This window comes from Pipistrellus hanaki (genome assembly GCF_964339955.1).
Source record: "Pipistrellus hanaki genome assembly, chromosome: 6".
Classification (NCBI taxonomy): domain Eukaryota; kingdom Metazoa; phylum Chordata; class Mammalia; order Chiroptera; family Vespertilionidae; genus Pipistrellus; species Pipistrellus hanaki.
In genome coordinates, this window is record NC_140508.1 from 13225826 (window position 1) to 13252559 (window position 26734).

Consider the following 26734-nt stretch of genomic DNA (forward strand, 5'->3'; position numbering starts at 1 on the left):
GTGCCCGCGCCGCGCTGACGTCATTCCGCTTCCGGCGTCTTGCGGAGTTCCGCCATGGCCTCCAAGACGGCGAATCGTACTCCTCCGAGGTCTCGTCGGGAGCCCGAGGGGCGCGTCCCGGGATCGGACAAGTATTCGGTGCTGTTGCCCACCTACAACGAGCGCGAGAACCTGCCGCTCATCGTGTGGCTGCTGGTGAAGAGCTTCTCGGAGAGGTAGCGTGCGCGGCCCTCGCCCGGAGGGGATGAGCTGGCTTCCCGGGCTGGTGGCCGGCAGTTGGCCGCGCGGGGCGGCCCTGCTCCCTCCGGCTTGTGCGGGAAGTCTCCGGGAGGAGGCCACCCTGCGTGGGATGCAGAGGTGGATCCCGCTGGGGTTCCGTCCCTGCCCCGGTTCTCCTTCCTGCCATTGTGAGACAGACACTCGTTTATCTCTACCGTGGACTGTCCGCTCCCCGGTCGCGCCCGCCCCCCAGTCCCTCTCTGCCCCCCAGTCTCCCTCTCTCTCCAGGGCTGGCCGCTCTCGGTGGGCGCAAGGCCGTCAGCCTGGCCCCACGCCTCGCCCTGGGACCCGGAGCCTGGGTGGCCAGGCCCTGCGGCGGGACCGGAGTGTCCGCGGGCACTTTGGCTCGCCCCCGGGCCCGGTGCTTACGTAAGCGCGAGGTGTGTGTCTGGGTCGGGAGCCGCCGCGGGGCTGCACCCACCACCTTTCTGGGGAGCGCAGGAGGGCGGCAGCTCCGCTGGCCACTGTGGATGTTTGCTGTGGTCGGTAGAACCGGGGGCTCGGAAGCGTTTATACACATTTTCTTAAAGGTTGGAAAATCCTGGTATCATGATAGAGTAGCGTCATTTATGTTACACGTTTTGGTACCATGTTGCAGAAATCTTGAAAGATCTTTCCCATATCAGCACATACAGACATAGCAAATTGTTTTGAAAATGAAATAATATTCCATGTGGCTGTGTTATATATTTTATTGACGCGGGTTATGTCAATGAACATGGATGTAATGAATATATATGTTTATTACATTTCCTTTACATTTCCAAATGAGAACGGGGACTTTGTTCATGCCACATTTTCCAGCATTTTGAAAAGTGATGCATAAACGAACACTCATACTTTTGCTGGTACATCAGGATGAAGTCTTTGCGGTGATATTGCTGGATCGGTAGAGATGTGCTTAAAATGGATAGTTATTGACAAATTACTGTCAAAAGAGTTTGTACTGGCTTAGGACTCTCCAGCATTCTTCAGAGAGTGCCTGTTCTCCCACAGCCAGTCAACCTGAGTATTATTACTTCGTTGGAAATGATATTTGGTGAAAAACATTGCTGGGTGTGTGCTTTTTTTCAGCTGCACTATTTTATTATTTTTAAATTTTTATTTTTAATTACAGTTTACATTTAATATTTTGTATTAGTTTCAAGTATACAGCATAGCAGTTAAATAATCACAAACAGTGCTATTTTAATTATTTTCCTTTGAATGAAATAACTATCTTCACATACATAGTTCTTTAAATTTTTTATTCATCTTTTTCCTCTTTAAATTTTATTTTTATTTTTATTTCTACAAGCTCTTTTCAATTTAGAGAATTATCTTGTTCCTGTTTGACTTCTGATTATACAATAATTTTGCCTTATTTTTACATTATTTTATGTAGTGCAGTTTATATTTTAATTGTCTCGAAATGGATTTTTTTAAATCAAAATGAAACTTAGCCCTGGCCAGTGTGGTTCAGTTGTTTGAGCATGATCCCATGTACCAGAAGGTCCTCGGTTCGATTCTCAGTCTGGGCACATGCCTAGGTTTCATTGAAACATCAATGTGGGTGACACTCACCCCTGGTAGGAGTGTGTAAAGGGCAGCCAAATTAAAAAAAAAAAAACATTTTTTTAAAATGAAGTTTAATGAAGGAAACAACTTGTCAGATTCTGTCATATTAACTAATATCTGCTCAGCTTGATTCCTTTCAGCTCCCTCACCCTCAGGTGGTGTGGGTGCTTTGAAGTGGGCTAGAAGAGAATTTGCTTTGAAGTGTGTATCTTTCAGCCCATCAGCTGGAATCAACATTTTACTTGTTTGGGCTTGTAAGCACATGGCCAAGTTTTAACACAGTGATAGATACTTTTTACTCCTTGAGAATTTATAAGGCTGAGTTTTCTTTCTGGAAGTTTGCTGGGCCTGAATTTCTTAAGCTTTAAATAGTGGAATGTGTTTTTTGGTTGACTTCCTTGCATATTATCTGAAGTAGGACCAAGAAGAAACAGAATGTTGTGTGTGAAAGTTTAGCATTGCCTCATTTTCTTTCCCCTTAAGTTCCCAAAAAAGTTAACAAAAAGAATGATTTTTAAAGGGGGTAGTGATTTCATGTACATCCAAATATTATGCTGGCTTGTTTTCAGAATAGAAACTATCCCATAAAGACAGTGGAGAGCAGCAGAAAGATGTTAGTTTTGAAGGATATTGGAAAAAAGTCTTTTTGTTAATCCTCACCTGAGGAGATTTTTTTCCCCATTGCTTTTCAGAGAGAGTTGGAAAGGAAGGAGGGAGGTGGGAGAGAGAGAGACATCAGTGTGGGAGAGACACATTGACTGGTTGCCTCCTACAAGCACCCCAACTGGGGTAGGATCAAACATGAGACTTTTTTTTATGTGGGCCAACACTCTAACCACTGAACACGTTGGCCAAGGTGGATATTGAAAATTTTGTTATTCTGTGCTATTTCTTTTTATTTGCTAGTGTAGGATAATGTGTACAACTATCGAAATAGAGGTGTAAAAAATTATGTTGCCATTCTGAAGTAGGTTTTTTTAAAGGGTGAAATTAAGTTGGATTTATTCCTGATATGTTCTTAAAATCATTTGGGATTAAGTTTTAAATAATCACCCAGAGCTATGCAATTAATTTTAGCTATCTATTAAATATACTTTTGAAATAGTTAATAAACTATTTGATATTAAGGTCCTGCAATTCTATTGCCAAAGTAAATAAAACTTCATATGATATACTATCGTATATATTATATACATATAAATCACTGGTTTTTAAGAATATATGTTTTGTTTTTGTTTTATTTTTAGAAAGATTAGAAACATTAATGAAAGAAATATCAGCAGGCTGCCTCCCACACATTCCCCACTGGGGATTGAGCCTGAAACCTGGGCATGTGCCCTACCAGAAATCAAACCCATGACATCTTGGTGCATGAGTCAACACTCAGCCATTGACCCACACTTGCCAGGCTCACTGGCTTTTTTAATGTTTTCTGTGAGAGAACTTTTTAACATCTTAGAACTTTATAATAACATTCTTCAGCAACATGTTGACTTTGGAAGTGAAGTACTGAGTATTTTTCATTTCATTTGATATTTGAAGTTTTCCTTAGTGATTACTATGGCAATAAGTTTCCACTACTGGTTAAGAATTAGTAATTTTAAAATTATTTTTATTATAATACTGTATTCAAACAAAACAAATTTAATTTTCTTATTTTAGTGGAATCAACTATGAAATTATAATCATAGATGATGGGAGCCCAGATGGAACAAGGGAAGTTGCTGAACAGTTGGAGAAGATCTATGGATCAGACAAAATTGTAAGTTGTGTGAATATTTTTCTATCTTATCAGTTGTGTTTTTGTAGGGGAAAGATGAGAGGTGAACAGTGTTTAAATTCAATCTGTCTAGAAACTGAAAAGATAAACACTTTTTGGTATTTATATGCATACTCATAGTGTTTGAGGTTTTACATCTTTTTGATATGCTGATCAGTAGTTTTACAACAAAATAGTCTTTGGATGAACTCTATTTTTATGACTGATTCTTAGATAAGTTTTCTTGAAGGACAAAATTAAAGCATGACACTGAATTGACAAGGAATATTATAGAACAAGGTTGCAGTTGGTAATGTGGGACTTGATCTTTCTTGCTCCCTTTCTCTAGGTCTTCTCATCCTTTCACAAGAAAATACTGCGTGCAGCTAAAAGCTTATAACTGAGAAAGGTGACTGTTTTCATGTGAAACAATAATTATTTTCAGAGTACTTGGCATTTTTATTTTTATTTTTATCTGTAGAACAGTCTTGTGGGAGTAGATTGACTTTCTGAGTCTTAAACTTTAGATTTTTCTACTGTAACTTGAAGCCTGTTCTTCTGTGGGAGTGTCTTAGGCAGAGAGTTCATTTTATAATGACTTCATAAATTTTATTTTTAGTCACTGGCTTGGATTTAGAAAATACATTGTAGGCATTGGGTGTTGTAAAAGTTTCTCAATCTTGACACTATTGACATTTGGGACCAATAATTATTTGCTGTGAGAGACTGTCCTGTAGGATGTTCAGCATCATTCCTGGTCTATAACCACTAGATATTAGTAGCTACTACCCTCCTTCCCAATGTGGTAATCAAAAATGTCTCAGGATATTATCAGATGTCCCCTTATGGGCAAAATTGTCCCCTCTTCCCAACAAAGAACCATTGGCATAAACATAAAGGAGTCTCTTGGAGAGCCTTTATTGATTATTTACATCTCAAGAAATGGTCATCAGTATCATAAAAATAGTCACTGGATTCAAATATTCTTGACTAATCTAAATAATTTCTATTTAGTTGGAAGAGATCTTTGTTGTGGGGAGAGTTTAAGGGAAATGTGTTACTATTATATACATGGTAATCTTTCCTATAATAGAGAATCACAGAGGAGCAACTCACAGATCTGTCACTCTCCAGTCTTCTCTGAATATTTCCTGTTGTATAGGAGTACAGAAAGAGATAACAAGTTGACAGATCTTCAGCTTCTAGCAGTGACTTTCAGTGATGATGGTAGGCTCTTAGGTTTGGCCAAGAGTTCCCCAGTTTCTTTTTTCGAAGTTCTGGGCCATGGCCACTGATGCACACATTATATATAGACACTTTGAGTTATGTGCTGCTCTTTAATCTGGGAACATAAACCTGGCAATATTTTGAATGCATATATCATAGAAGCTCAGCCTTGAGGTCTAACTGTTTGACCGATTTTAGGGATTGCCTATTAAATTGACACTCACAAATTCTAAAACAACATTATTCCTCAAAGCATTTCATTTTTCCCATCAACAAAATAAAATTCAAGTGCATAAGAAAATTAGCCTCTACTATAACAATTTCCATGTTGTACCAGGGAAATTCCCTGTTCATTATTTTATGACCTTTAAATTATATAAACTAGAACATTTTTTTTCAGTGTTAGGCCTTGCCGGGGGTGGCACTTATTTGTTTTTAAGTAATTTATGAATGTTTAGTTGAGGGAAAAGATGGATAAAAATGGTTATTTTTCTCAGATAAAGTGGTTCAGCCCAGATGCTTTGTCCAAGCTAGCCTGGTTGAAATGAATGCATCAGGAGAAAGCCAAGGAAATAGTTTGTTTTCTTTTCTTTTTTAAAAAAATATATTTTATTGATTTTTTACAGAGAGGAAGAGAGAGGGATAGTTAGAACATCGATGAGAGAGAATCATCAATCAGCTGCCTCTTGCACACCCCATACTGGGGATGTGCCCGCAACCAAGGTACATGCCCTTGACCGGAACCGAACCTGGGACCTTTCAGTCCACAGGCTGATGCTCTATCCACTGAGCCAAATCGGTTTTGGCTCTTTTTTTTTTTTTTTTTTTAACTCTGTAGTTGAAGAAACAGACAAGAAGTTAATTCACTTCCAAAGATTCCACAGCCAGCTAATACCTGGCAGAGATGGGATGATAGAAAAGTTGGAACGTGTCCTGAACTGTTAAAGGGCAGCAAGATCTGACGTTGTGGAGGGCTTCAACCTTTCTATGTTTGAATGCTTCTGTCATGTTTGATATGTGAGTTTTGTTTCCTCCCCTAACCTGAAATCAGATTTAAAAAATCTGGCAGATCAGCCCAACAGTTTTGTGCAAATTTCTCTGCTACTGTAACTCAGGTACTAATGCTTGAAAAGACAAAGGGACAAAGAATGCAGTAGCACCAGGGGCTATGTTGGTGGTTGCTACTGTCACCAGTTTGATAGTCATTTTGCTTGACTTGGTGGCCATTACTAATAACAGTATTAATGGTTACATTTTAAGGAACACAGATCATCATTGACTTAAGCTTTGATATGCTGCTTAAGGACAGTGAGGTTGGGTCAAAGGCCACAGCAAGAAAGAAAAAAAAGATGGAAATGGTTTTTGTTCCTATCTACATCTGTACAATAAGATATGATATGTTCATTACTTTTAAAACATGAAACATAACTATAGGATTAAGAGATTTGACTAATTTATTATAGTAAAATATTTTGTTCATCCCCAAATTTTCTCTAACAAAATATCAGTACCCCAATCAAATGTACAAAAACAGATAATTCATGAAACAAGAACTACACATGGCCAATAATGGGAAACAATGAGCCTGAATGATGAGTAAAGAATTGCAAAGTGGGAGGAGAGTAAAGTTAACCTTTCTTAGCTAAAGATGTATTTTTATTTTTTCTCTTCAACCCATTCATTTCAATAGTATGGGAACATAGGTTCACTCAAATACTGTTGATTCTAGTATAGTATAGTTTGAAGTGTCATCAAAATTTGCTATGATAAAACTTTTACAAAATGTTTTTTGTCAAGCAAATTATAATATCACATGAAGTAGTTCATAAGCAGTTGTGTTGTAAGTATACTTCATAGAGTCTGTGCCTAGCAACCTGTGAATTCACTGCTTGCTGTCATGACCCCAACAGGTGATCTCTTGTGCCCTTTACTGCCCAGATTACACAGCTAATTAGGTCAAAAGGAGGGAGTAGAATTAAGGGTCTAAAAGTTAAGCACACTAAATGAAGCAATTTGTACTTTTCTTATGTAAAAAATACCAAGTACATTCCTGGTATAAAATATAAATATTACCTATAAAACTGAAGTTGTTTTTGAGGTGCATTTCCTGATCTGCATCCCAGTCTCTTCCCCAGGAAAACCAGTCAATAGTTTTGGTGTGTATTGCCTTTTTGTACATATATGTGTATGTGTCCACATCTTAGAACTAGGTATTGTGCTGGTGTTTTTTTTTTGTTTTTAGATATGAATGCAACCTTTCTGTATCATAGTTACTTTCTGATTATATCTTGAAGATCTTTTGTCACCAAATGATCTCATTCTGTTAACTGCTCCTTAGTATTCTATCATATGCAACATGGTTTATAGTTAGTATAAACTTTTGAACAATCTGAAACTTATAAATGACAAAATCATTTTTTTATCTGAAACGGAGTTTTTCCAGCTGAAATATGGGGTTACTCAGGTGAACTTTAAAAGATTGGCTTTTTTAGGGCCAAGATCAGATGGGCTCAGTATTTTTCAGTAACTGTCACAAAAATCAAATAAGACTCAACAGGATGGCGGCATAAGGCAGACACCCGAATGCAGCCGACCACAACAAGTTTGAATTTAGAACTGAAAAACAGGGGAAACATCACCCTGAGGCGCCGGACCGCTGGCTGAGGGGAGGCTCTACCATCTGGGAAGGAGAGAGAAGGCGCGCTGACCCTCAGGAACTGTGAAGGTGCGGAGAACTGTGTGCGAGAAAAGGCAGCCGCAGAGTTTGCTGCCGGCTTGCTTGTGGAGCGCAGAGAGGGCGGGCCGAGTTCACTACCGGCTTACTCCCTGCGCGCAGAGAGGGCGGACAGCTAATGCGCGGCTGGCTTTCTTGTTCAGGAGGAAACCAAAATCACCCTATTGCACTGATAGACGGCCCCAGATAGGGAGAGGCCAGACTGTCAGGCAGTGGGCAGAGATCTCTCGGAGGTGTGTGAAGCCAGCGGCCATTACTGCGGGACTCAGAAACCAGACCCTCGTAGGGAGGGGCTGAATAAAGCTTGTCTGCACCACCCGAGGCTACGCCCCATCCAAGCAGAGCACAGAAGCCCTTCCAGTAGCTAGCTTTCTTGTTCGCTGCCAATAGGACTCTCCTAGGGAGGGGCAGACAGGAATCTAAAGCTTGTCTGCGCCTATACCAAAGAGGTGCACGCCCCTGCAACGAATTGTGCCGGATTCAACAAAGCTTGGCTGTGCCACCCCGACACTCCGCCCATCAAAGCAGAATATAGAAACCCTCCTAGCTGAGGCACCTCTGATCCTCATAGCCAATTGGCTTGGAGATCAACGCTTCCCAGTGATACCAACAACAAGCAAGGCTTAACAACAAGACTGCACACACAGCCCAACAAAGGGCTCCACCAAGACTGTCCACCTCAGGTAACTGGGAGGCTGACTCACTGAAACATATAGGACACCTTAGCACACAAAGCCACCCTACCAACTAAGGGAAGCTGTGAAAATGCCAAGACAAGGAAATAGAGACAAACAAAAGAAATGGAGGAAAAGAAGAGACTGGATATAGAGTTCAAAACCACGCTTATAAGGTTTTTCAAGAATTTCCTAGAAAAGGTCGACAAGACCTATGAGGAGATGAAAAGGGATCAACAAGAACTAATAAGGAATCAACAAGAACTAATAAGGGATCAACAAGAAATAAAGAATATATTATCTGAAATAAAAAATATTATACAGAGTCCTAAAAACAGAATGGAAGATCGCAAGAATCAAGTCAAAGATTTGGAACATAAAGAGCCAGAAGACACTCCTCCGCAGAAGCAAGAAGGCAAGAGAATCCAGAAAATTGAAGATAATGTAAGAAACCTCTGGGACAACTTCAAGCAAACCAACATCAGAATTATGGGGGTCCCAGAAGATGAGAGAGAGCAAGATATCGAAAACATACTGAAAGAAATAGTGACAGAAAACTTCCCCCACCTGGTGAAGGAATTAGACTTACAAGTCCAGGAAGCACACAGAACTCCAAACAAAAGGAATCCAAAGAAGACCACACCAAGACACATCATAATTAAAATTCCAAGAGCAAAAGACAAAGAGAGAATATTAAAAGCAGCAAAAGCAAAGAAGGTAGTTACCTATAAAGGAGCACCCATACGATTGTCAGCTGATTTCTCAACAGAAACCATGCAGGCCAGACGGGAATGGCAAGAAATATTCAAGGTGATGAATAGCAAGAACCTACAGCCAAAAATAATCTACCCAGCAAAGCTATCACTCACAATCGAAGGTCAGATAAAGAGCTTCACTAATAAAAAAAAGCTAAAGGAGTTCATCACCACCAAACCAGAATTATATGAATTGCTGAAGGGGGTTCTTTCGGAAGAGAAAGTAAATAAAGATAAAAACTATGAACAACAAATACATAACTATCAACAAGTGAATCTAAAAACCAAGGGAATTAAAAAAAAATCTGATGAACAATATTAACTGTTGAATATAATAGAATCAGAGGTATGGTAGGGGAGTAGACTGACGATTCTCAGGGAAAAAGGGGATAGGGGGGCGTGGGAAGAGACTGAACATAAACTGTGCACCTATGGATGAGGACAATGGGGGGTGGGGAAAGGGCAGAGGGTGGGGTGGGAACCTGGTGGAGGAGAGCAATGGAGGGTGGGAAGGGGGGGAATGAGGAACATTTGTAATAATGTGAACAATAAAGATTCATTTAAAGAAAAAAAAATAATAATAAATCAACAAAATATATTAAAAGAAAAAAGAAAAAAAATCAAATAAAACCTGACATACCTTGTTTGATTTTGTTCAGTGAATTGTAATTATTATAGGTGACTGACTGTCTTGTTCTCTGTATAAGAGCTAATCGGGGAGGAATGTATTTTATTTATCTTTGTTCCTCCCCAAGACCTAGAGCACCATGCATGTAGTAAGAAAAGAAATTAACCTATCCTGGGTGACTGGAACTGAAAGCACTTTGTTTAGAGATTCACACTGGCAGATGCAGCAGGGGACAAGATGTGGTCAGGTGTATGTCTACCTGAACCCTGTATCTAAGAAACTTAGAACAACATCCAAAACTTGGCATCCTACCTTTTCAAAAGTTTTCAGATAAGCCGAAACTGGTTTGGCTCAGTGGTTTAGCATCAGTCTGTGGACTGAGGGGTCCCAGGTTCGATTCCGGTCAAGGGGCATGTACCTTGGTTGCGGGCACATCCCAGTGAGGGGTGTGCAAGAGGCAGCTGGTCGATGTTTCTCTCTCATTGACGTTTCTAGCTCTCTATCTCTCTCCCTTCCTCTCTGTGAAAAATTAATAAAATATATTTTTTTAAAAAGTTTTCATATAAGATGAAAAGCAATTAAGTCAGGGTTTATATATGAAGCACAAAATGTAGAAGGAGTAAGTAATTGACAGGCTGTAAGAAAACCTCTTTGTCATTGGGCCAATAGAGAGTGAGACGAGCCATCCAAGCATAAAGTCAAGGTAAGTTGGAGGAAGAATGATAGCAGCATTTAAAATTACAAAGAGAATTGAAAAAAACAAATCTGGCTACCAAATATTCCAAAAAGGTACTGAATAATTGAGTTAGACTTGCAGTTTTCCTTGGAAGGAATCAATAGACATTGTTTAAAATGATAAATCAAGAGACAGATATAAAACAATGTTCACATTGTTTCCAAACATCAGAAAAAGAAAAAGTATAAAACTTGGCTTTTATTGTGAGGATCGGAGAGGAAAAAAAAATGTTGCTTTTCCTTAAAAGCTGTTACATTATTTGATTTTTTGCTAAATGCTTTTTTTTTTTTTTTTTTTTTTTTTTGCAAAAAGTGTTGTGTACTCTGCTCTAAGATCTATAAAATATAGCTATGTTTCTGTTAAAATGAGTAGAACTTATATGAATAAAAAAGGGGTTTTAGTAGTCAGGTTTTTTTATTATTTGTGTCAAAAATATTCTTTCTTATTCTTACAGCTTCTAAGACCACGGGAGAAAAAGTTGGGACTAGGTAAGTAGAACTCTCACCCGTCACCTGCTTTTTGATTTGGCAGATTGTTCAGTGTGTATTTGTTTGGAATATGGCCACAATACAGTAACTCCCTGTAATGATTTTTAATGATCTTAATGACATTTAAATGGTTTGAGTTGCCTGTATCAGTCAAGGTCCACATGGGAAAACAGTACCACCACAAGTCTTTCAATATAGTGAATTTAATACAGAGAACCTGGTTACACAGGTGAAGGAGTTGCTGAGGAGCCAAATGGAATAGTGAAGCTATTTGGGGATTAGTAATAGCTGGAGGTTCCTACCACCAAGATGGAGCAGCAACCCAGGCTGCCCAGAGGAAGCTAGAACGATGAAGTCGGTGATACCCGACTGGAGTTGGAGTCATTGGGGATGTACAGTCCGTGCAGGGAGGCAGAGTGAGAGAGGGAGGCCACTTGACCTTCCCCTTCTCTCCTCTGCCTCTCAAAGGGAAGCCAGTTGACAAGCCAACCTGGGAAATAAGTTACTTGAATATAGAGAAAGGCCAAATAAGAGATCTGAGGGCAAACATATTGCACCAGCACACTGCCTTAGCTATAAACCTTTGAACATTTCTTTAAGTCATAAGTTTTAAAAAGGTACTTACTTTTAAAACAGAAATCTTTCTTAGCTTTTAAACAGTTAAAATCTCAGATGAGCTCAGTCATTCTGGGATGAAGATCTAAATGCCTTCATTTCTGTTGTTAGTCATCATTGCTTATGTAAAGAATTGGTATAATTTTACTGAAAAACTGGAGAAACACAGATCTTCAAAATTGAATGTTATTCTGAAAACTATTAGTTAACTGGCTTCATTAAATGTTCTGAATATCTGAATCCAGAAAGTTGTTTGGGATTGAAATAATCTGGATATTGCCATTGAAAGCAACCAAGAATTACTGACCAGTCAGTGGTATATCCAAAAGGCTTTGATAGTCACTTCTTAACAAGAAGTTAGAAGAGATCAGCTTTGCTAGCAAGACAGTGGTAGTTTGGGGCTAGAGAATGCAGAAACCCCAAATCCTGCTCCTAGTCAGTTATCTCACCTGCCAAGTCCCTGAGGAATTTTTAGGCCTGAAGATGCTAAGTATTTGCTAGCTGTGCCTTTGGCCCCAAATACCAGAGCAGGGATCTACTGTACCTGGCCTCCTGCAATGTGGAAGACACTGACAAGGGAAGCTTTTTATGGAAATGGAATGAGCAAGGAAGCTTGATAAGAAGGGGTCATTAGAAGATGGTACCTTGGACTAATGTAAATTCACAACAAAGAATGTAATTGAGAGATGTTTCTTATTGAGAGTAAATAATTATACTAGATCAGGATCATCTTTAGAGGACTAATGTATGCTTTTCAGTGGTTAACAATTACTTCTCAGATGTTGTATACATAAGTATTTCCAGTGATTTTCTTTAATGGAGGTAAATATTTTCATTTTTAGGAACTGCATACATACATGGAATGAAACATGCCACAGGAAATTACATAATTATTATGGATGCTGATCTCTCACACCATGTAAGTGGCATATTTCTTTATTAGTGGATTTATGATTGCCTTAGCCTGTTTTACTGACTTACTGTTTATTCTTTCTAAATTTCAGCCAAAATTTATTCCTGAATTCATTAGGTAGGTAATTCTAATATTTGAAAAAAATACACGATTCAAATCATTTATCTTATATTGATTTTAGACTTATTTTTGTTTTTCATTCTTTATTAATTGAAAAATGAACATGCTATTTTGTTAGCTATCAAAAATAAAACGAACATATTGATTTGAGACTCATGAGTATATAGTATGTGACTAAATGATGTGTTTTAGGAGCCCTGAAGAACTGATCAACAAATAATTTCTCTTTTATCTAGATTATTCCAGACTACATATAAAGCCAATAGGTGACTTCCTGTTAAATGGAATTAAGCCCTAGATCATAAGGGTGAAACCCCATGAACAAATAAGGTTTATTCAGGAATGCTAGAGTGGTTCATCTTAAGGAATTCGTCAACATAATTTATAACATTAACAAAAAATAAAATAGTGTGATTAAGTCTGTAGATGATAAAGTTTGATCAGATTCACCAGCCATTTCTAATAAAAATTTTATAAAGTACAAATGGAAGGAAACCACTTAAACGTATAAAGAAAACCCAATCCTAATACAAATGTTTTACAAAATGGTGAAATGTGGAATCATTTCTAATTCATCAAGATAGGCATACCAGCTAATATTAAGCATGAATATTTTACATAATATTTTTAGGCAAGAATTTAGTATATCAATAAAATATAACACAGGAGAAAATCCACAGGTTTGTGTGTGTTTTTGTCCCTCAAACTGCTGTGTGATCTGGTCCCCGCCTCCCTTTCTGAACTTACCTTGTGCCTCTCCCCTTTGCTCTTTCTACTGCAGGCATACTCCTTCCATTTCTGTGCTCACAGGATACTATGTTCCCTTTGCCTGCAGTGCTCTTTGCTTGCTCCTTAGTGGTCAGTGAATCACCTCAGAGATACCATCTCTGCTTTTATCTCGCTATACACAAAGCTCCTTTGACTTGATAAAGAGATAGAAACAGTGGTGTGAGAAACAGGAAAGATGCAAACAGGCCATATGTACTGATAAAAGAAATTCAAATGGCTAGTAAACCTAAGAAGATAGTCATCCTAGGTTAGTGTCATATACTACCAACCACTGTCGTATACTACCCTTTACCTCTTTGTACACAATATTCCACAATTGCCTAATCCTCACAGCTTCCAACTACACAGTAATATTTAGTCTAGCAGTGGTCATCAAACTCATTAGTCAACAGAGCGGCAACCGCGGCTCATGAGCCTCAGTTTGCCGACGACTGCCCTAGGACAGTAGTTCTCAATCTTCCTAATGCCATGACCCTTTCATACAGTTCCTCATGTTGTGATCCCCAACCATAAAATTATTTTTTTTGCTACATCATAATTAATTTTGTTGCTGTTATGAATTGTAATGTAAATATCTGTTTTCTGATGGTCTTAGGCAACCCTACTAGCGGTTCTCAACCTGTAGGATCATGATTCGATTTCCAATCAAGGCACATGCCCAAGTTTCGGGCTCAACCCAGGTCGGGGGGCATGCATCATCATTGATATTTCTTTTTTTTTTTTAATTTATTTTTTACAGAGAGGAAGGGAGAGAGACAGAGAGCTAGAAACGTCAATGAGAGAGAAACACCGACCAGCTGCCTCCTGCACAACCCCCACTGGGGATGTGCCCCCAACCAACGTACATGCCCCTGACCGGAATCGAACCTGGGACCTTTCAGTCTGCAGACCAACGCTCTACCACTGAGCCAAACCAGTTTCGGCTGATGTTTCTATTTTTCTCTCCCTCTACCTTCCTCGCTGAAATCAATAAAAATATAAAATAATTAACTATGTTGTTATTACCCATTAGTTTATTAAACTTAAAAACTTAATTCAGCAATACATCTAGCACCAATAAGACTGTAGAAAATGAGCACACTCAAATATTGCAGGAAGAAGTGAGTTGCTACATTTTTGGAAAGTAATTTCTATGGTGAGATCTGTTAGGATTATTTTAGCAATTCCATTATGTTGTACTTTGTGTAGTCTATTTATTGTGCTTGTGCTCTTGGAAATCAGAGCACCCATCATGGAAACAATCATATGAGTGTACGGGTTAAATATTTTTGCAGCTATGAAGAAGAATGGAGACCCTGGCCCATGGGAGTCAGTGGTTAGGGTATCAGCCCATGTCCCAACAGTCATGGATTTGATTCCTGGTCAAGGGCATGTACCTAATCCTTGGCCCTAGTTGGACCTGTGTAGAAGGCAACCAATTGATGTGTCTCTCTCACATGTTTCTCTTTTTCTCTCCTCATCCTTTCCTCCCTTCCAGTTTCTAAAAAACAATGGAAAAAATATCCCTGGGTGAGGATTAACAACAACAAAAAAAAAGAATGGGAAAATTCTCTATCAACTTTATTGGGATATCTATGATTCCATGATCTGTATTATTAATTGACAAAAAGCAAGTTGCAAAACATACTTTTTTGGGATTCCAAATTTGTAAAAGTGACATAAAACACTATAGGGAGTCCTGTCTTTGAGTTGTCTTTCTGTAAACAAAGAGAAAGATCTAGAAGGTTACCAGGCTGTTTTAGCATTATTTATTTCAGGTACAAGAAAAGAAATGCAGGGGGATTGTGTAAATTTAATTTTATTATTACATTTTAGGATGGTTTCACATTGTGCAGTCAGCAAATGTACTGTTTTAAATATCAATGAAGGAAGAAAAGGATCAAGTTTGAAAAGCTTACTTTGAAAGATCTTTCAGTAGTAGTAGTAATTGGCATTGTTTTTCCTAGATGCAAGTCTTGACTGTTCTGTTTGTGTAACTCGAAAATAACTATTGAAAGCCCAGTAGCTTTCTCTAATTGACAGCTAATTTATTTGTTCTACAGGAAGCAAAAGGAAGGTAATTTTGACATTGTCTCTGGAACTCGCTACAAAGGAAATGGAGGTGTTTATGGCTGGGATTTGAAAAGAAAATTAATCAGGTATATATATGTGCTATGATTACTGGTTTTTTAGTGTAACTATAAATATGTTCATAACAGGTATTTAGATTAAATTACCATACTGCCTTGTTATTTGTGGGATCAGAGTTTTAACTTCCAATAAATATTTCCAGATAGCTTCTTACCTACAATTTTTCTTATGATTATTTTATTTGGGGTCTTTTTCACTAAGGAAAAATCAACATTAACCTTTGAACCTTTGGTAAAAATGGTATGATTCAGCACAAATATATTCTCTGAACCTTCATCTATATTTTAGGACTATAAAGGTAGTTTTCCATATGTATTTTTATCGTTTTAAGTAAGACACTTAATTATTTCACCTTTTTTTAAGGAGCATAAAGTAGTGAGGCTTTGTAGTCAGACTTGGGTTAAAATCCTGACTGTATCATTTAATTATCTGTCACCTTGCATGTTTTCCTAAGCTTTACTTTCTCCATCATAAAATGGAAATGAAACCTACCGTTTCAGTTTTCTACTGATGTATAACAGACCATCCCAAAGCTTAGTGATGTAAAATGATGACATCATTTCTTCTGGTTCTGTGGATTGGCTGGTGGTGGGTCCTCTGCTGGCTTCACCTGTGCTCATTCATGCAGCTTCCTTCAGCTGGAGAGGCAGCTATGCTAGAAGATCCAAGTAGCCTCATTCATCCATCCAGTAGTTGATGATGGTGGTTGTCTGCATGTGGCCCCTCACCTTCTGGAAAGCTATACCAGCTTCTTTACATGGCTTCCTAAGGGCATTGTCCAACAGTACCAAGACTGCAGCCATAGGCTTCTTGAGTCCTAGGTTCTGGGACTAATTCTTGGTCAAGGCAAGCCTTTAACCAAGAGGTACAGAAATAGAATGAAAGACCCGTAAAGAATTTTTGGCCATTACTATTTTTTTTAATCATCTACTTCATTCCTATTGAAGATTCTGTTAATCTCAAGTTTGCCTTTTAACTGTGAATCTTGGGCAAGTCATTTAAAACATGTAAGTGCCTCAATCTTCAGAGAAATGAAGGGGTTGGATAAAACAGTAGTTTTCAATCCTGCTAAATATTGAAATTATGTAGGGAGAAAATTACAACTCCCTTTCTTGTGCACACACACAATGCAAACTGTTTGAATAGCTCTCATAGGTGGGGCCAAAGTATCAGTATTTTCCACAGACTTCCCAAGTGACTATACTGCAGACAAGATTGAAACCAATAGTAATCTCTCAGGCCTCTCTGATTTCGGTCCATTAAAACTGTTCTTAAAATTAGGGAGTCCCTGCCGAAACCGGTTTGGCTCAGTGGATAGAGCGTCGGCCTGCGGACTGAAAGGTCCCGGGTTCGATTCCGGTCAAGGGCATGTACCTTGGTTGCGGGCACATCCCCAGTGGGGGGTGTGCAGGAGGCAGCTGATCGATAATTCTCTCTCATTGATGTTTCTAACTCTATCCCTCTCTCTTCCTCTCTATAAAAAATCAATAAAATATATTTTTAAAAAATTAGGGAGTCCCAATCAGAGACAGTTTACAGCTTTTAGTTGAATCATTTAGTTGTAAATGTCATTAGTTCTTCATGTCTGAGCTGACTTAAAGTATAAACTCCTGAGAAAGATTGTTATCACTTGTGCAAGGTCTCATTTATATGGTCCAGAATCAGAATTTGAACCCAAGTGTGTCTGACTCTTGCTGCACTTTAATAGACCCCTATTTAAAAATACATACCTTAAATACATGTAGATACACACACACACACAATATATATAGATATATATACTTAAATATCTTTGATTGCATACATATTGGGGGAGGGGAGGACTGTGCCCTGGAATTTTTGTTGTTATTGCTTTTAAAACAAATTTGGAGGAAGGGAGTATGTTTGTTAGCCATTATCCCAGCTATATCCCTGTGTTAAATATATATTTTTAAATATATTTTATTGATTTTTTACAGAGAGGAAGGGAAACAGAGAGTTAGAAACATCAATGAGAGAGAAACATTGATCAGCTGTTTTCTGCATACTTCCCACTGGGTATGTGCCAGCAATCAAGGTACATGCCCTTGACCAGAGTCGAACCTGGGACCCTTGAGTCTGCAGGCTGACGCTCTATCGACAGAGCCAAACCATTTAGGGCACCCTGTATTATATTTTGAAAAATATGTTTTTATTGATTTCATAGCGAGGAAGGGAGAGACATCAGTGATTAGAGAGAATCATCAATGCTGCCTCCTGCATGCTTTCCCTTCTCTCCCCTCCACCCCCATCCCCACTTGGGGATCCAGCCCTCAGCTTGGCATGTACCATGACCTGGAATTGAACTGTGACCTCAACCACTGAGCTACATCAGCTGGGCCCGTGTTATTTATATAAAAATCATCTTTCTAAAAGATGGCCTTGGTGGTTAAATTGGCTGTGGAAACTTATCTCCAGGCTGCCCTAGAAAAGTTTTTTTTGTGTGTGTGTGTGTGTGTGTTTTTAAATATGAGCACATTAAATTGCTGCAGTACAAAAGTCACTTTTTTCAAGAGGGCCATACACATCTTTTTGAAATGTTAATAGCTGTCAGTAATAGCTTGTATTTGATTGATACTTAGAAGCAGCGTTTGAAGCAGTGCCCTAAAGTCATTGTTATGGGCACTCAGTGTGTCTGCTAAAATTCATGTTAGAGTACCTTACCCTGAAAGTGTTGACATTTGGAGGTGGGGCCTCTGGGGGGTAATTAGGTGTAAATGGGTCCTCACTGTGGGGCATTCATGGTAGGATTAGTGCTCTGAAGAGAAGAGGAAAGCTTGGACCTGCCCTTCCCTGTTGTGTGAGCACTGCCAGAAGGCAGCCATCTGTGAGCCAGGAAGAGGTTTCACTTCCTTGGACTTGCTAGCCTCCATTAGCGGGAGAAATATCTGTTTAGCCACCTACACTGGTGTTTTGTTATAGCAGCCCAAGCAGACTCAGACAGTCTCGGATTGAACCTTGGATAATTTCCAGAGATTGCCAAAAACCAAAGCCCTCTTTTACTTACACACCTTCTCCTTTTTTTTTTTTTTTAAAGCGCCATTTTTATGCAAACCTATTACTTAGTTGAAACCACTCACTTTCCCTTTGTGCTTATTAGAATATGAAAAAGAAACTCCAGATCTCTCATCTTTTGCAGGCTAACAGATGTTTGAAATTCTAAGTGGCTGCTGACAAATACACAAGTTAAAAACCTGCTATCATTCATACCTAAAGTTTAAAAGAGTGATTGCTTTATAGGTTCCCTCCAAATGTTCCTATTTTCTGAAAATCCAAAACATCAGATCTCTTTGCACTGACTAACAGTTTATTTGTTCTATAGAATTAATATTTTTGTGAAATAGTGTTGCATTTATTTATGAAATTAGGATAGTATTTTTAGTACTCTTGGATGTTTTTCTCTTGTTTATAAACTATTTTATAAAGAAAATCTGATTGTTTTATTTGACAGCCGAGGGGCCAATTTTATAACTCAGATTTTGCTGAGACCAGGAGCATCTGATTTAACAGGAAGTTTCAGGTACAGTGAAAATCTGTAATTTTTTATTTCTACTATTTATAACTGCCTAAATTTCTTGCTTTATGGTTTTATTTTTAAATGTGTTTTTATTGATTTTTTTTTTTTTTTTTTTTTTAAGGGAGAGAGAGGAAGGTCCTAGAGGAATAGAGAGAGAGACACATCAATGAGAGAGAAACATCATTGATCCACTGCCTCCTGCATACTCCATATTGGGGATTTAGCTCACAACCTGTGTGCCCTGATTGGGAATCGAACTGGTGACCTCTTGGTGCCTGGTAGACACTCAATTGTTGAGCACAATGGCTTGTTTTTGTCCTGGGACTCTAAAAGGGCAGACTGTAGTTCCTTAGAAGATTCTAATGAAGCCTCCACATCTTGAAAAACACTGTGCTTTTTAAAGAGCATTAAAGGCAGGGCTCAGGTTAGTGTGCTTGTCCATGTTAATACTAATATTCTGTCCATAGGAGTGCCCTCCGGGCGCCCAAAGTGACACTCACTACTCATTCTAAACATTGCTGTCGCTGGCAATGTGCTCCAGAGAATAGCACCTCTTCCAGGAATTTTCTGCAATTATATAAATACTTATAGCATGGTCCACAGAAAAGTTTAAAGCCTTATTTATATAGAGTCTTTTCAGTTACCTTGTCCATTATTTTTCTAATAACATTTCTTATTTAATTGATACAAAGCCTCCTGCTGGGCCCCTGGATTTTTTTATTTTTGTTTATTCTTGGAAGGGGGTGGTGTATGTGTTTAATATTAGACCTGTTGTATTTCCCAAACTTTTGACATATGTGTACTCCTTCTATAATTTTCGTAACACTAATACCCCTCGTACTCATGAGAACGTAGAATTAGGTGCAGCTAAGCATGGTGCAGTGCATATCCCCACCAAACTCCAGTGCAACGCGTACCCCCACCAAACTCTTCCCGTATCCCTGGGGGTACGCTTTACCACACTTTGGAAAACACTGCAGTAGATGAACTATTTTATATGACCATGCCAAATGATTAAAGCCTGCCAGATGTTTATTATCATCAAAACTATAAAATGCCTGTTCATTTTCATTGAAGCCCAAACCCCATGCATTTGTTAATATTTTATATTACTTAATATTTACTTTTTCCATTAAATTATATTTTTGATTCTTCACTAGAATTCACACAAATTAGGAGCTGACCATTAAAGGTAATTAGTACCTGTAGTGTAACTATAAGTCTTAAATAGCAGTTCAGAGACACTAAGAAGGTCAAAAGTGAAGAATTTTTTTAAAAAAATGTCTTTATTTGGTAAAATAAGAGTGTTTATGAGCCACAGACAACTGCCTTCTCCCCATCTTCCACTTCTCCCCAAACAATAAAGAGAGGAGACATAACAGATTAGAGACCAAATATTGAAAATGAAGCCTCTCTAGAATTAAAATGTAAATTGGTTAGAAAGCAGATTTTGGTGTGTAAAAGACAGATGTATCCCTTTTGTTCCACCCGTCAAGGCAAAGGAATGTGTTATCTGATTAAGATCACTGATTACCATGTAGCAACAATGCAAAGAGTAATGGCACTTGCAGAATCTCTGTGCAGACAGAATGGCCAATGTGGACGTTACAGGCCATAGGCATGATGACTTTGATTAAAGATCCAGGATGGCTCCATGGAGATAGGTAGGGGCTTTGTTTTTTGGCTGAGTTCCCCTATTGAAAGCTCTGCAGGTGCTTTCACAACTAAAAGGTGGTTCATTTTAGATTGAGCAAACAATTGCATGCCACGCACTGTCCTCATGTTTATACATTCTAATGACATGAGACTTACAGCATCATATGGGAACCCAGCTGTAAAGAAAAACACAACAGAGAGGGTATTGGGTGGCAGCACCTCATTGCCGCCAGACCATCTGGGGAATAGAGGAAGGGTGAGTTCTGGATGTCTTATTTTTATTTATTTTTATTTTTTAAATATATTTTATTGATTTTTTACAGATAGAAAGTGAGAGGGACAGAGAGCTAGAAACATCGATCAGAGAGAAACATCAACCAGCTGCTTCTCACTGGGGATGTGCCCACAGCCGATGTACATGCCCTTGACCAGAATCGAACCTGGGACCTTTCTGTCCGCAGACTCACGCTCTATCCACTGAGCCAAACTGGTTTCGGCTCCGGGTGTCTTTAGAGAGAGCAGTGATTGGGTGTATTCTGTGCAAAAATCAGAATAGCCACACACACACAAAAGTGAGCCTGTTGATTTCACTACTTTTAAATCATTAAAGCTCATTATCCTTTGATAAGAGTAGTGTTTTATTAAATACATGCTTAAAGTTCAACTTCTCATTAGATGAAGTTCCTAGTATTGAGGAGGCATGTGTCTTTTACCTAATAAAGGGAACCCAAAAAGACTGCAATCTGATAAAAAGCCATATAATAGCAAAGACCACTTGGATCCTAATTATCCTGTTTGTTGGCTCATGGCTTCATGTATGCAGTATTACATCATTAGTCATAGTTTTAAAGCTACTGTGGTGGGGGAGAAAGGGTGGCAATAAAGATAAATAAATGAAATAACTCTTTATGAGGAGTGAAATGACTTAAAGGGAGAGAATTCCTAGCCAAAACCCAGTTTAAAATGTGATGCTGAAATATCCCATCATGATCATGTCTTTCCCATAATCGAATTTCCCTTCCCTATTTAATTAACTTTGTGATAAATTTATTTAGTTTCTACTGCTAAAATCCTAAAACATAACAAGGAGCCTTAAACACAGTAGGTTGCTTAATAAATACTTATTGCATAACTATTCTACTATCCATTTCTCCTCCCTTTAGATTTATTTCAAGCTTATCCTTTTGAACTCTTATGGAACCTATGTGGGTAAAAGAGTGCACACACTAGTCGTTCAGGTTCCTCTCTCTGTCATTTAATATCCACTTAAAAGCTGGAAAAGCCAAAAGAGGTAGGGTTCCCTAGCCTGAGAAAAAAGTCAGTGTGGGTTCCAGGTAAAGCCCTTGGGCATTGTAAATCCAGGTGGCTTTGAACTGGGAAGAAAACTAAGTTATGCTAAACTGCCTCTCCTAACTTGTTAGCTCTCAAAAAAGAGGGAGAAACTGTGACTTTTGACCGGTGATACCTGTGTCCAACCAGGATTGCCTCCCAGTTCCTGTCTTAATCTAGCTTACCCAGCCTAATCTTGGAGGGGCTAGTGTATCCCAGAAAATTTATTTAGTAGATCTCCAGAAATAGAAGCTCATCATAAACATTTATGAGGAAACCCCTGTTAATTACTAGAGTCTTTCTTGTTATCTAGTTTATATTATTGCTTCATCATCTATCAACTCTATTTTTCCAACTTTTGGAACAATTTCTACTCTTTCCACTTTAAAAATTAATTTTAAGAAAATTTTGAAAGTTAAAAACAATAGGCTCTGCTTTGAATGATTTAATTTACTATATTTTTATAATTTCTGATAGTATGGTAGAAAAATAATTCCCTAAAAGATACTAAGAATTCATTTTCTAAATTATTTACAAGGTATTTCATGACCGTTTGTTTCAGGACAAATGTTTATCAACTTATTCATACACCAATAGGATCCCTAGTGGCTGCTGGCTGCCAGTGGGGGCCTCCCTCCCTTCCCCAGGCGGGCTCACCCCCTGGTCTAACTCCCGGAAATACTCCGGTGGAGGGGACAATTTGCATACTACGCTTTTATTATATAGGATGACTAGTAACATTTTTAGGTCTTAAAAATACTAGTGAATTTTTAAAAATTTAATCCTTACCCGAGGCTATTTTTCCATTGATTTTTAGAGAGAAGGAAAGAGAGAAACATTGATGTGAGAGAAGCACATTAATTGGTTGCCTTCTGCACGATCCCGACCAGGGCCCGGGCTGGGGAGGAACCTGCAACCAAGGAATATGCCTTTGACCGGAATCAAACCCAGGACCCTTCAGTCTGCAGGCTAAACCAGCTAGAAAACACAAGTGAACTTTTTGAGAGGTCAGGATGCATGTAGTTAAGTGTATTTACCTAGGTGTTTATACATATATTTTTAAATTTCATACAGGTTATATCGAAAAGAAGTTCTACAGAAATTAATAGAAAAATGTGTTTCTAAAGGCTACGTTTTCCAGATGGAAATGATTGTTCGAGCAAGACAGTTGAATTATACTATTGGCGAGGTATGCAATTAATGGTAAATAATATGTTGCAGTCCTTATAAATAATAAGGTTTGGACTTTTTGTTGTAAAAGTTTAATTTTCATAACTACCAAAAGTGAAAGGCTTCCAGCTGTTGAGAATGCCCATGTGCTAACGGGTGAAAATTCACATCCGTTTCACAGCAATACATTTGACCTACCAAGATTACCAGAAAGGCAGCATTCCCTTTTAAATAATTAAAAGTTACTGGTATCTTCTCCATCCTTGCCCTTTCTTCTGACCACTCAGTATTCTGGGATGAGTCTATTCGCTGCTTTCCTCCTGCCATAGTCCACACCCACCCAAATTTAAAGGGAATGCTGAGTTCCATTGCCCATTTCCTATGAGGAAACGGAAAGCACAGGAATAGCTCGGGGGAAGGGGGAAGGGTCTGTAATATTTACAGCTAGCTCATGAACTATTAGGGAATACTCTCCTTGTTTAACACTAGGACTCTTAGAGCAAGAAGTAGCTAGCTAGAATGCCACGTCTTGTGGAAATTACAAAATTTTTAACTTAATACTAAAATATAATGACAGCTAAATTTGACAGACTAATGAAAAAATTAAGTGAAAGGCTATTTTACTTTTGCAATATAATTTTTCCTTGAAATCCAGTCAAACTCAAATAAACCAACTTAATATGCAGGATCAATGCTTTCAAACACATGTCGATTTGGTTTATAATAGCCCAGTTTTAGGTAATAAAGTGCCTGTTAAATTTTAAAAAATTCTAGGAGGTGCACACAGTTGTAAGAATTGAAGGAATTGCTTCAATTTAAAGGAATTGCTTTCATAGAACTTAAGTTTTGGTTGTATTAGTAATTTTTATATGCTTGCTACACTTCCTTTCTAATATTTTTGAAGACTGACTTAACATATTTTTTTAACTAGGTTCCAATAACATTTGTGGATCGTGTTTACGGTGAATCCAAGTTGGGAGGAAACGAAATAGTCTCTTTCTTGAAAGGATTATTGACTCTCTTTGCAACTACATAATAGAAAGTTATTTATTTATCACGTTCATTTCAATTTAAACAGAGGAAGCTGGTTGCTGATTTTTTTTTAATATACTTAGAGCATAAATCATAGGTAAGATAAATTTCATGCAAATCTTTTTTTCCAAAGAAGTTCCATTTTATATGTCAAATTAAATTAGAAAAATGAGCAGTGTTCTCAATTTTCTTTAACATTTTGCTGTATTAAGACCTACAAATAAATGCATATGGATTTTTGCATAAAATATTGCTGCTTTTATTAGAGTATGTGAATGTAGAATTTCTTACAGGGGAAGATCTTGAAATATTTCCTATAAAAACTATATTCTTAGCTCTTTGTACCTAATAGATGCCAGAAGAGGAATGCTTATTCATGAAATATATATGACTTTCTGTGTGAATTGAAAAAGAAATACACACTTTTGCCCTTTCTTTTAAAATATATCTGAAATTTCTTAAGTCGGATAAAACAATACATTTAGAGCACAGTTTTAGAGTTTGGTTCTTTGCAGCTGTTAAATTGGTAAAGCAATTCAACTGTCAAAGCGAGTCTATTTAAAATATATATTTGAATTGGAAACAACTTGACAACAGTTGATAGCATAGCTGTGTTTGCTCTTCTGAGCAATAACTTCTATCAGTAAAGAAAAATATTGATGCTACTAAAGCATAAATTTAGTTGCTCTTAACATACTATATAATGATTTTCTTTCATAAAATAACTCTTTTCATATTATTTCAGGACCCTCAAGAAAGCATACATCTTTCCTATAAAAAAAACAAAAGTTCCGTTCTTACAGCTTTTCTCTTCAGAAAAACGTTCTGATAGTTTAAATGCAGGTTAAGTTGTTTAGTAAAGCCAGCGCAAATATTTTGTTTTCCTTCTCTAAAGTAGGTATTTCAAAAAAGATCAGTCTGTAACTGTAACATAGCTTTTGGATCATGAAGTATATTTTAAATTTTTGGGTGTGGCATACTATGGGCATATAAGCTTAAGATCAAGTTCACTTTCCTTTGCAAATAAAAGGAGGAGGCATCTCTAAGTTATTTAATAAAAAAACTAGTGAACCATATTCTTAATTACATTTCCCGGGCTTACTTTGGCTGCCAAAGTCAAGAAATTTAACAGATCCTACCAGAACTGAATACCAGAGTATTAAACCATTGGTGCCATTTTGAACATTGCCTATTCCCATAGTTGAATCCATAGGACACGTTGCAGTAAGAGCCTCTAGTGTTGCATTTCCCTTTTACACAGACCGTGCAGGGCGCACCAGAGATCCACCTTCCTCAGGAAGTAACTTCTCTCGTTATTACTAGAAAAATTATCACTGTTTTATGTAAAATTGCTTTTAAGCTAACATGAAGAAATACAATATCCTTTCTTTTTTTTTTTAAGTATTTAGAATCTGTTCTCATTCATCCAAAGCCAAAGGTGTTTTCATTATCAAGTATCTGGAGCAGAGATGAACCAAGTACCTCAGAGAACCCACTAGTAATGCCTTCGCAGACCTCCACTAGAGTAGATACCTTTTGCCTTTTTAATCTTTTCAGTTCTTTCTTCCACAATCATTACAACACTGTGACTTATTGAAGTTTACACTAAAAGTATTTGAGCAGTGAAGACTTTCACCATTTGGAAGTTATTAGAAAAGAATCTAGACTATTTAGGTACATTTTTGTACTAAATGTGGTGACTTAAACACTAAAATCATTTACATGTGAATCCAGCATCCCTTTTTACTTTGTGAATGAGGCCAAGAATGAAATCCAGATGTTCTCCCTTTGTATTATCACTAGGAAATATATCTAAGATAAAATAAAAAAAAACTTGCTTATTTCATATTAGTTTTGCCTGTCTTCTGCAACATGTAATTGAGTCATCTTTGTCTCTCTAAACCAAATGCTTTGCGTCCCTACCCCCTTTTCCTTTTACAACTTTTCCCAGCTATTGTTTTCCTTTGAAATACTGATTTGGGTTTAAGGATGTGTTTTATCACAATTTCCGAAATGAATGAAATACTGTGTTGGATGACACATTTTGTTAAATCTGCTAACTCGAAGGTTACATTGACTACATGTAACCATAATTTGTACTATTTTCAATTAAGGTAAGATTCTTTTGGGGTATTGGGATATGGCTTGAAACTATTACCTTGAAATTTAGAGTAACAGCAAAAGTTAAGTGTATTTATAGAGCACATCTTTAGAAAACAGGCTTGGTTAATTTTTCACTATTGGCATTTAGTGTTTTTCAGTATGTTTAGCCAATGATGTACTCTCAGATGCATCCTGCTATTAAAGGTGGCTTCAAAAATGTTGAGGAGGTAATGTGTTGGTTGGGGTTGACCTACATTTACAAAGGCAAATTGTCCATGTGCTGTCTTAAGTTGTCAGGTTGTGGGAGCACGAAGTGACTGTCCCTAGAACTCTACAGTCAAAGTGTAGTTTTTAAGGATCTTGAGGTCCATTGGCAACATCATTTCTCATCCTTGGGCTTCACCAGTCTAATGGCCTCAAAACACTAGGGATCCCATTTGTTCTCTTCAGGCCAAGGAGAAGAGCCCACCATCACAGCCTTGGAAGAATGTCAAGTAGAAGGGCA

The 26734-nt window shown here is 37.9% G+C and overlaps 1 protein-coding gene across 2 annotated transcripts; it reads left to right on the top strand.

Moving 5' to 3' along the window:
- The first annotated feature begins 17 nt into the window (after positions 1-17).
- On the top strand, positions 18-25977 carry DPM1 (dolichyl-phosphate mannosyltransferase subunit 1, catalytic). Of its 2 annotated transcripts, XR_014795260.1 has the most exons (10): positions 18-215; positions 3499-3598; positions 10804-10837; positions 12295-12371; positions 12457-12482; positions 15317-15412; positions 18874-18942; positions 22999-23113; positions 24026-24223; positions 25529-25977. XR_014795260.1 is itself a non-coding variant. In XM_084886997.1 (9 exons), exons 1-9 carry the CDS (start codon positions 55-57, stop codon positions 24128-24130), a joined length of 783 nt encoding a protein of 260 aa, XP_084743123.1. In that variant the 5' UTR covers positions 18-54; the 3' UTR covers positions 24131-25977. The 2 variants fall into 2 exon arrangements, 1 of the variants encoding a protein (XP_084743123.1); XM_084886997.1 differs by having other exon boundaries at positions 24026-25977.
- Positions 25978-26734: the final 757 nt, after the last annotated feature.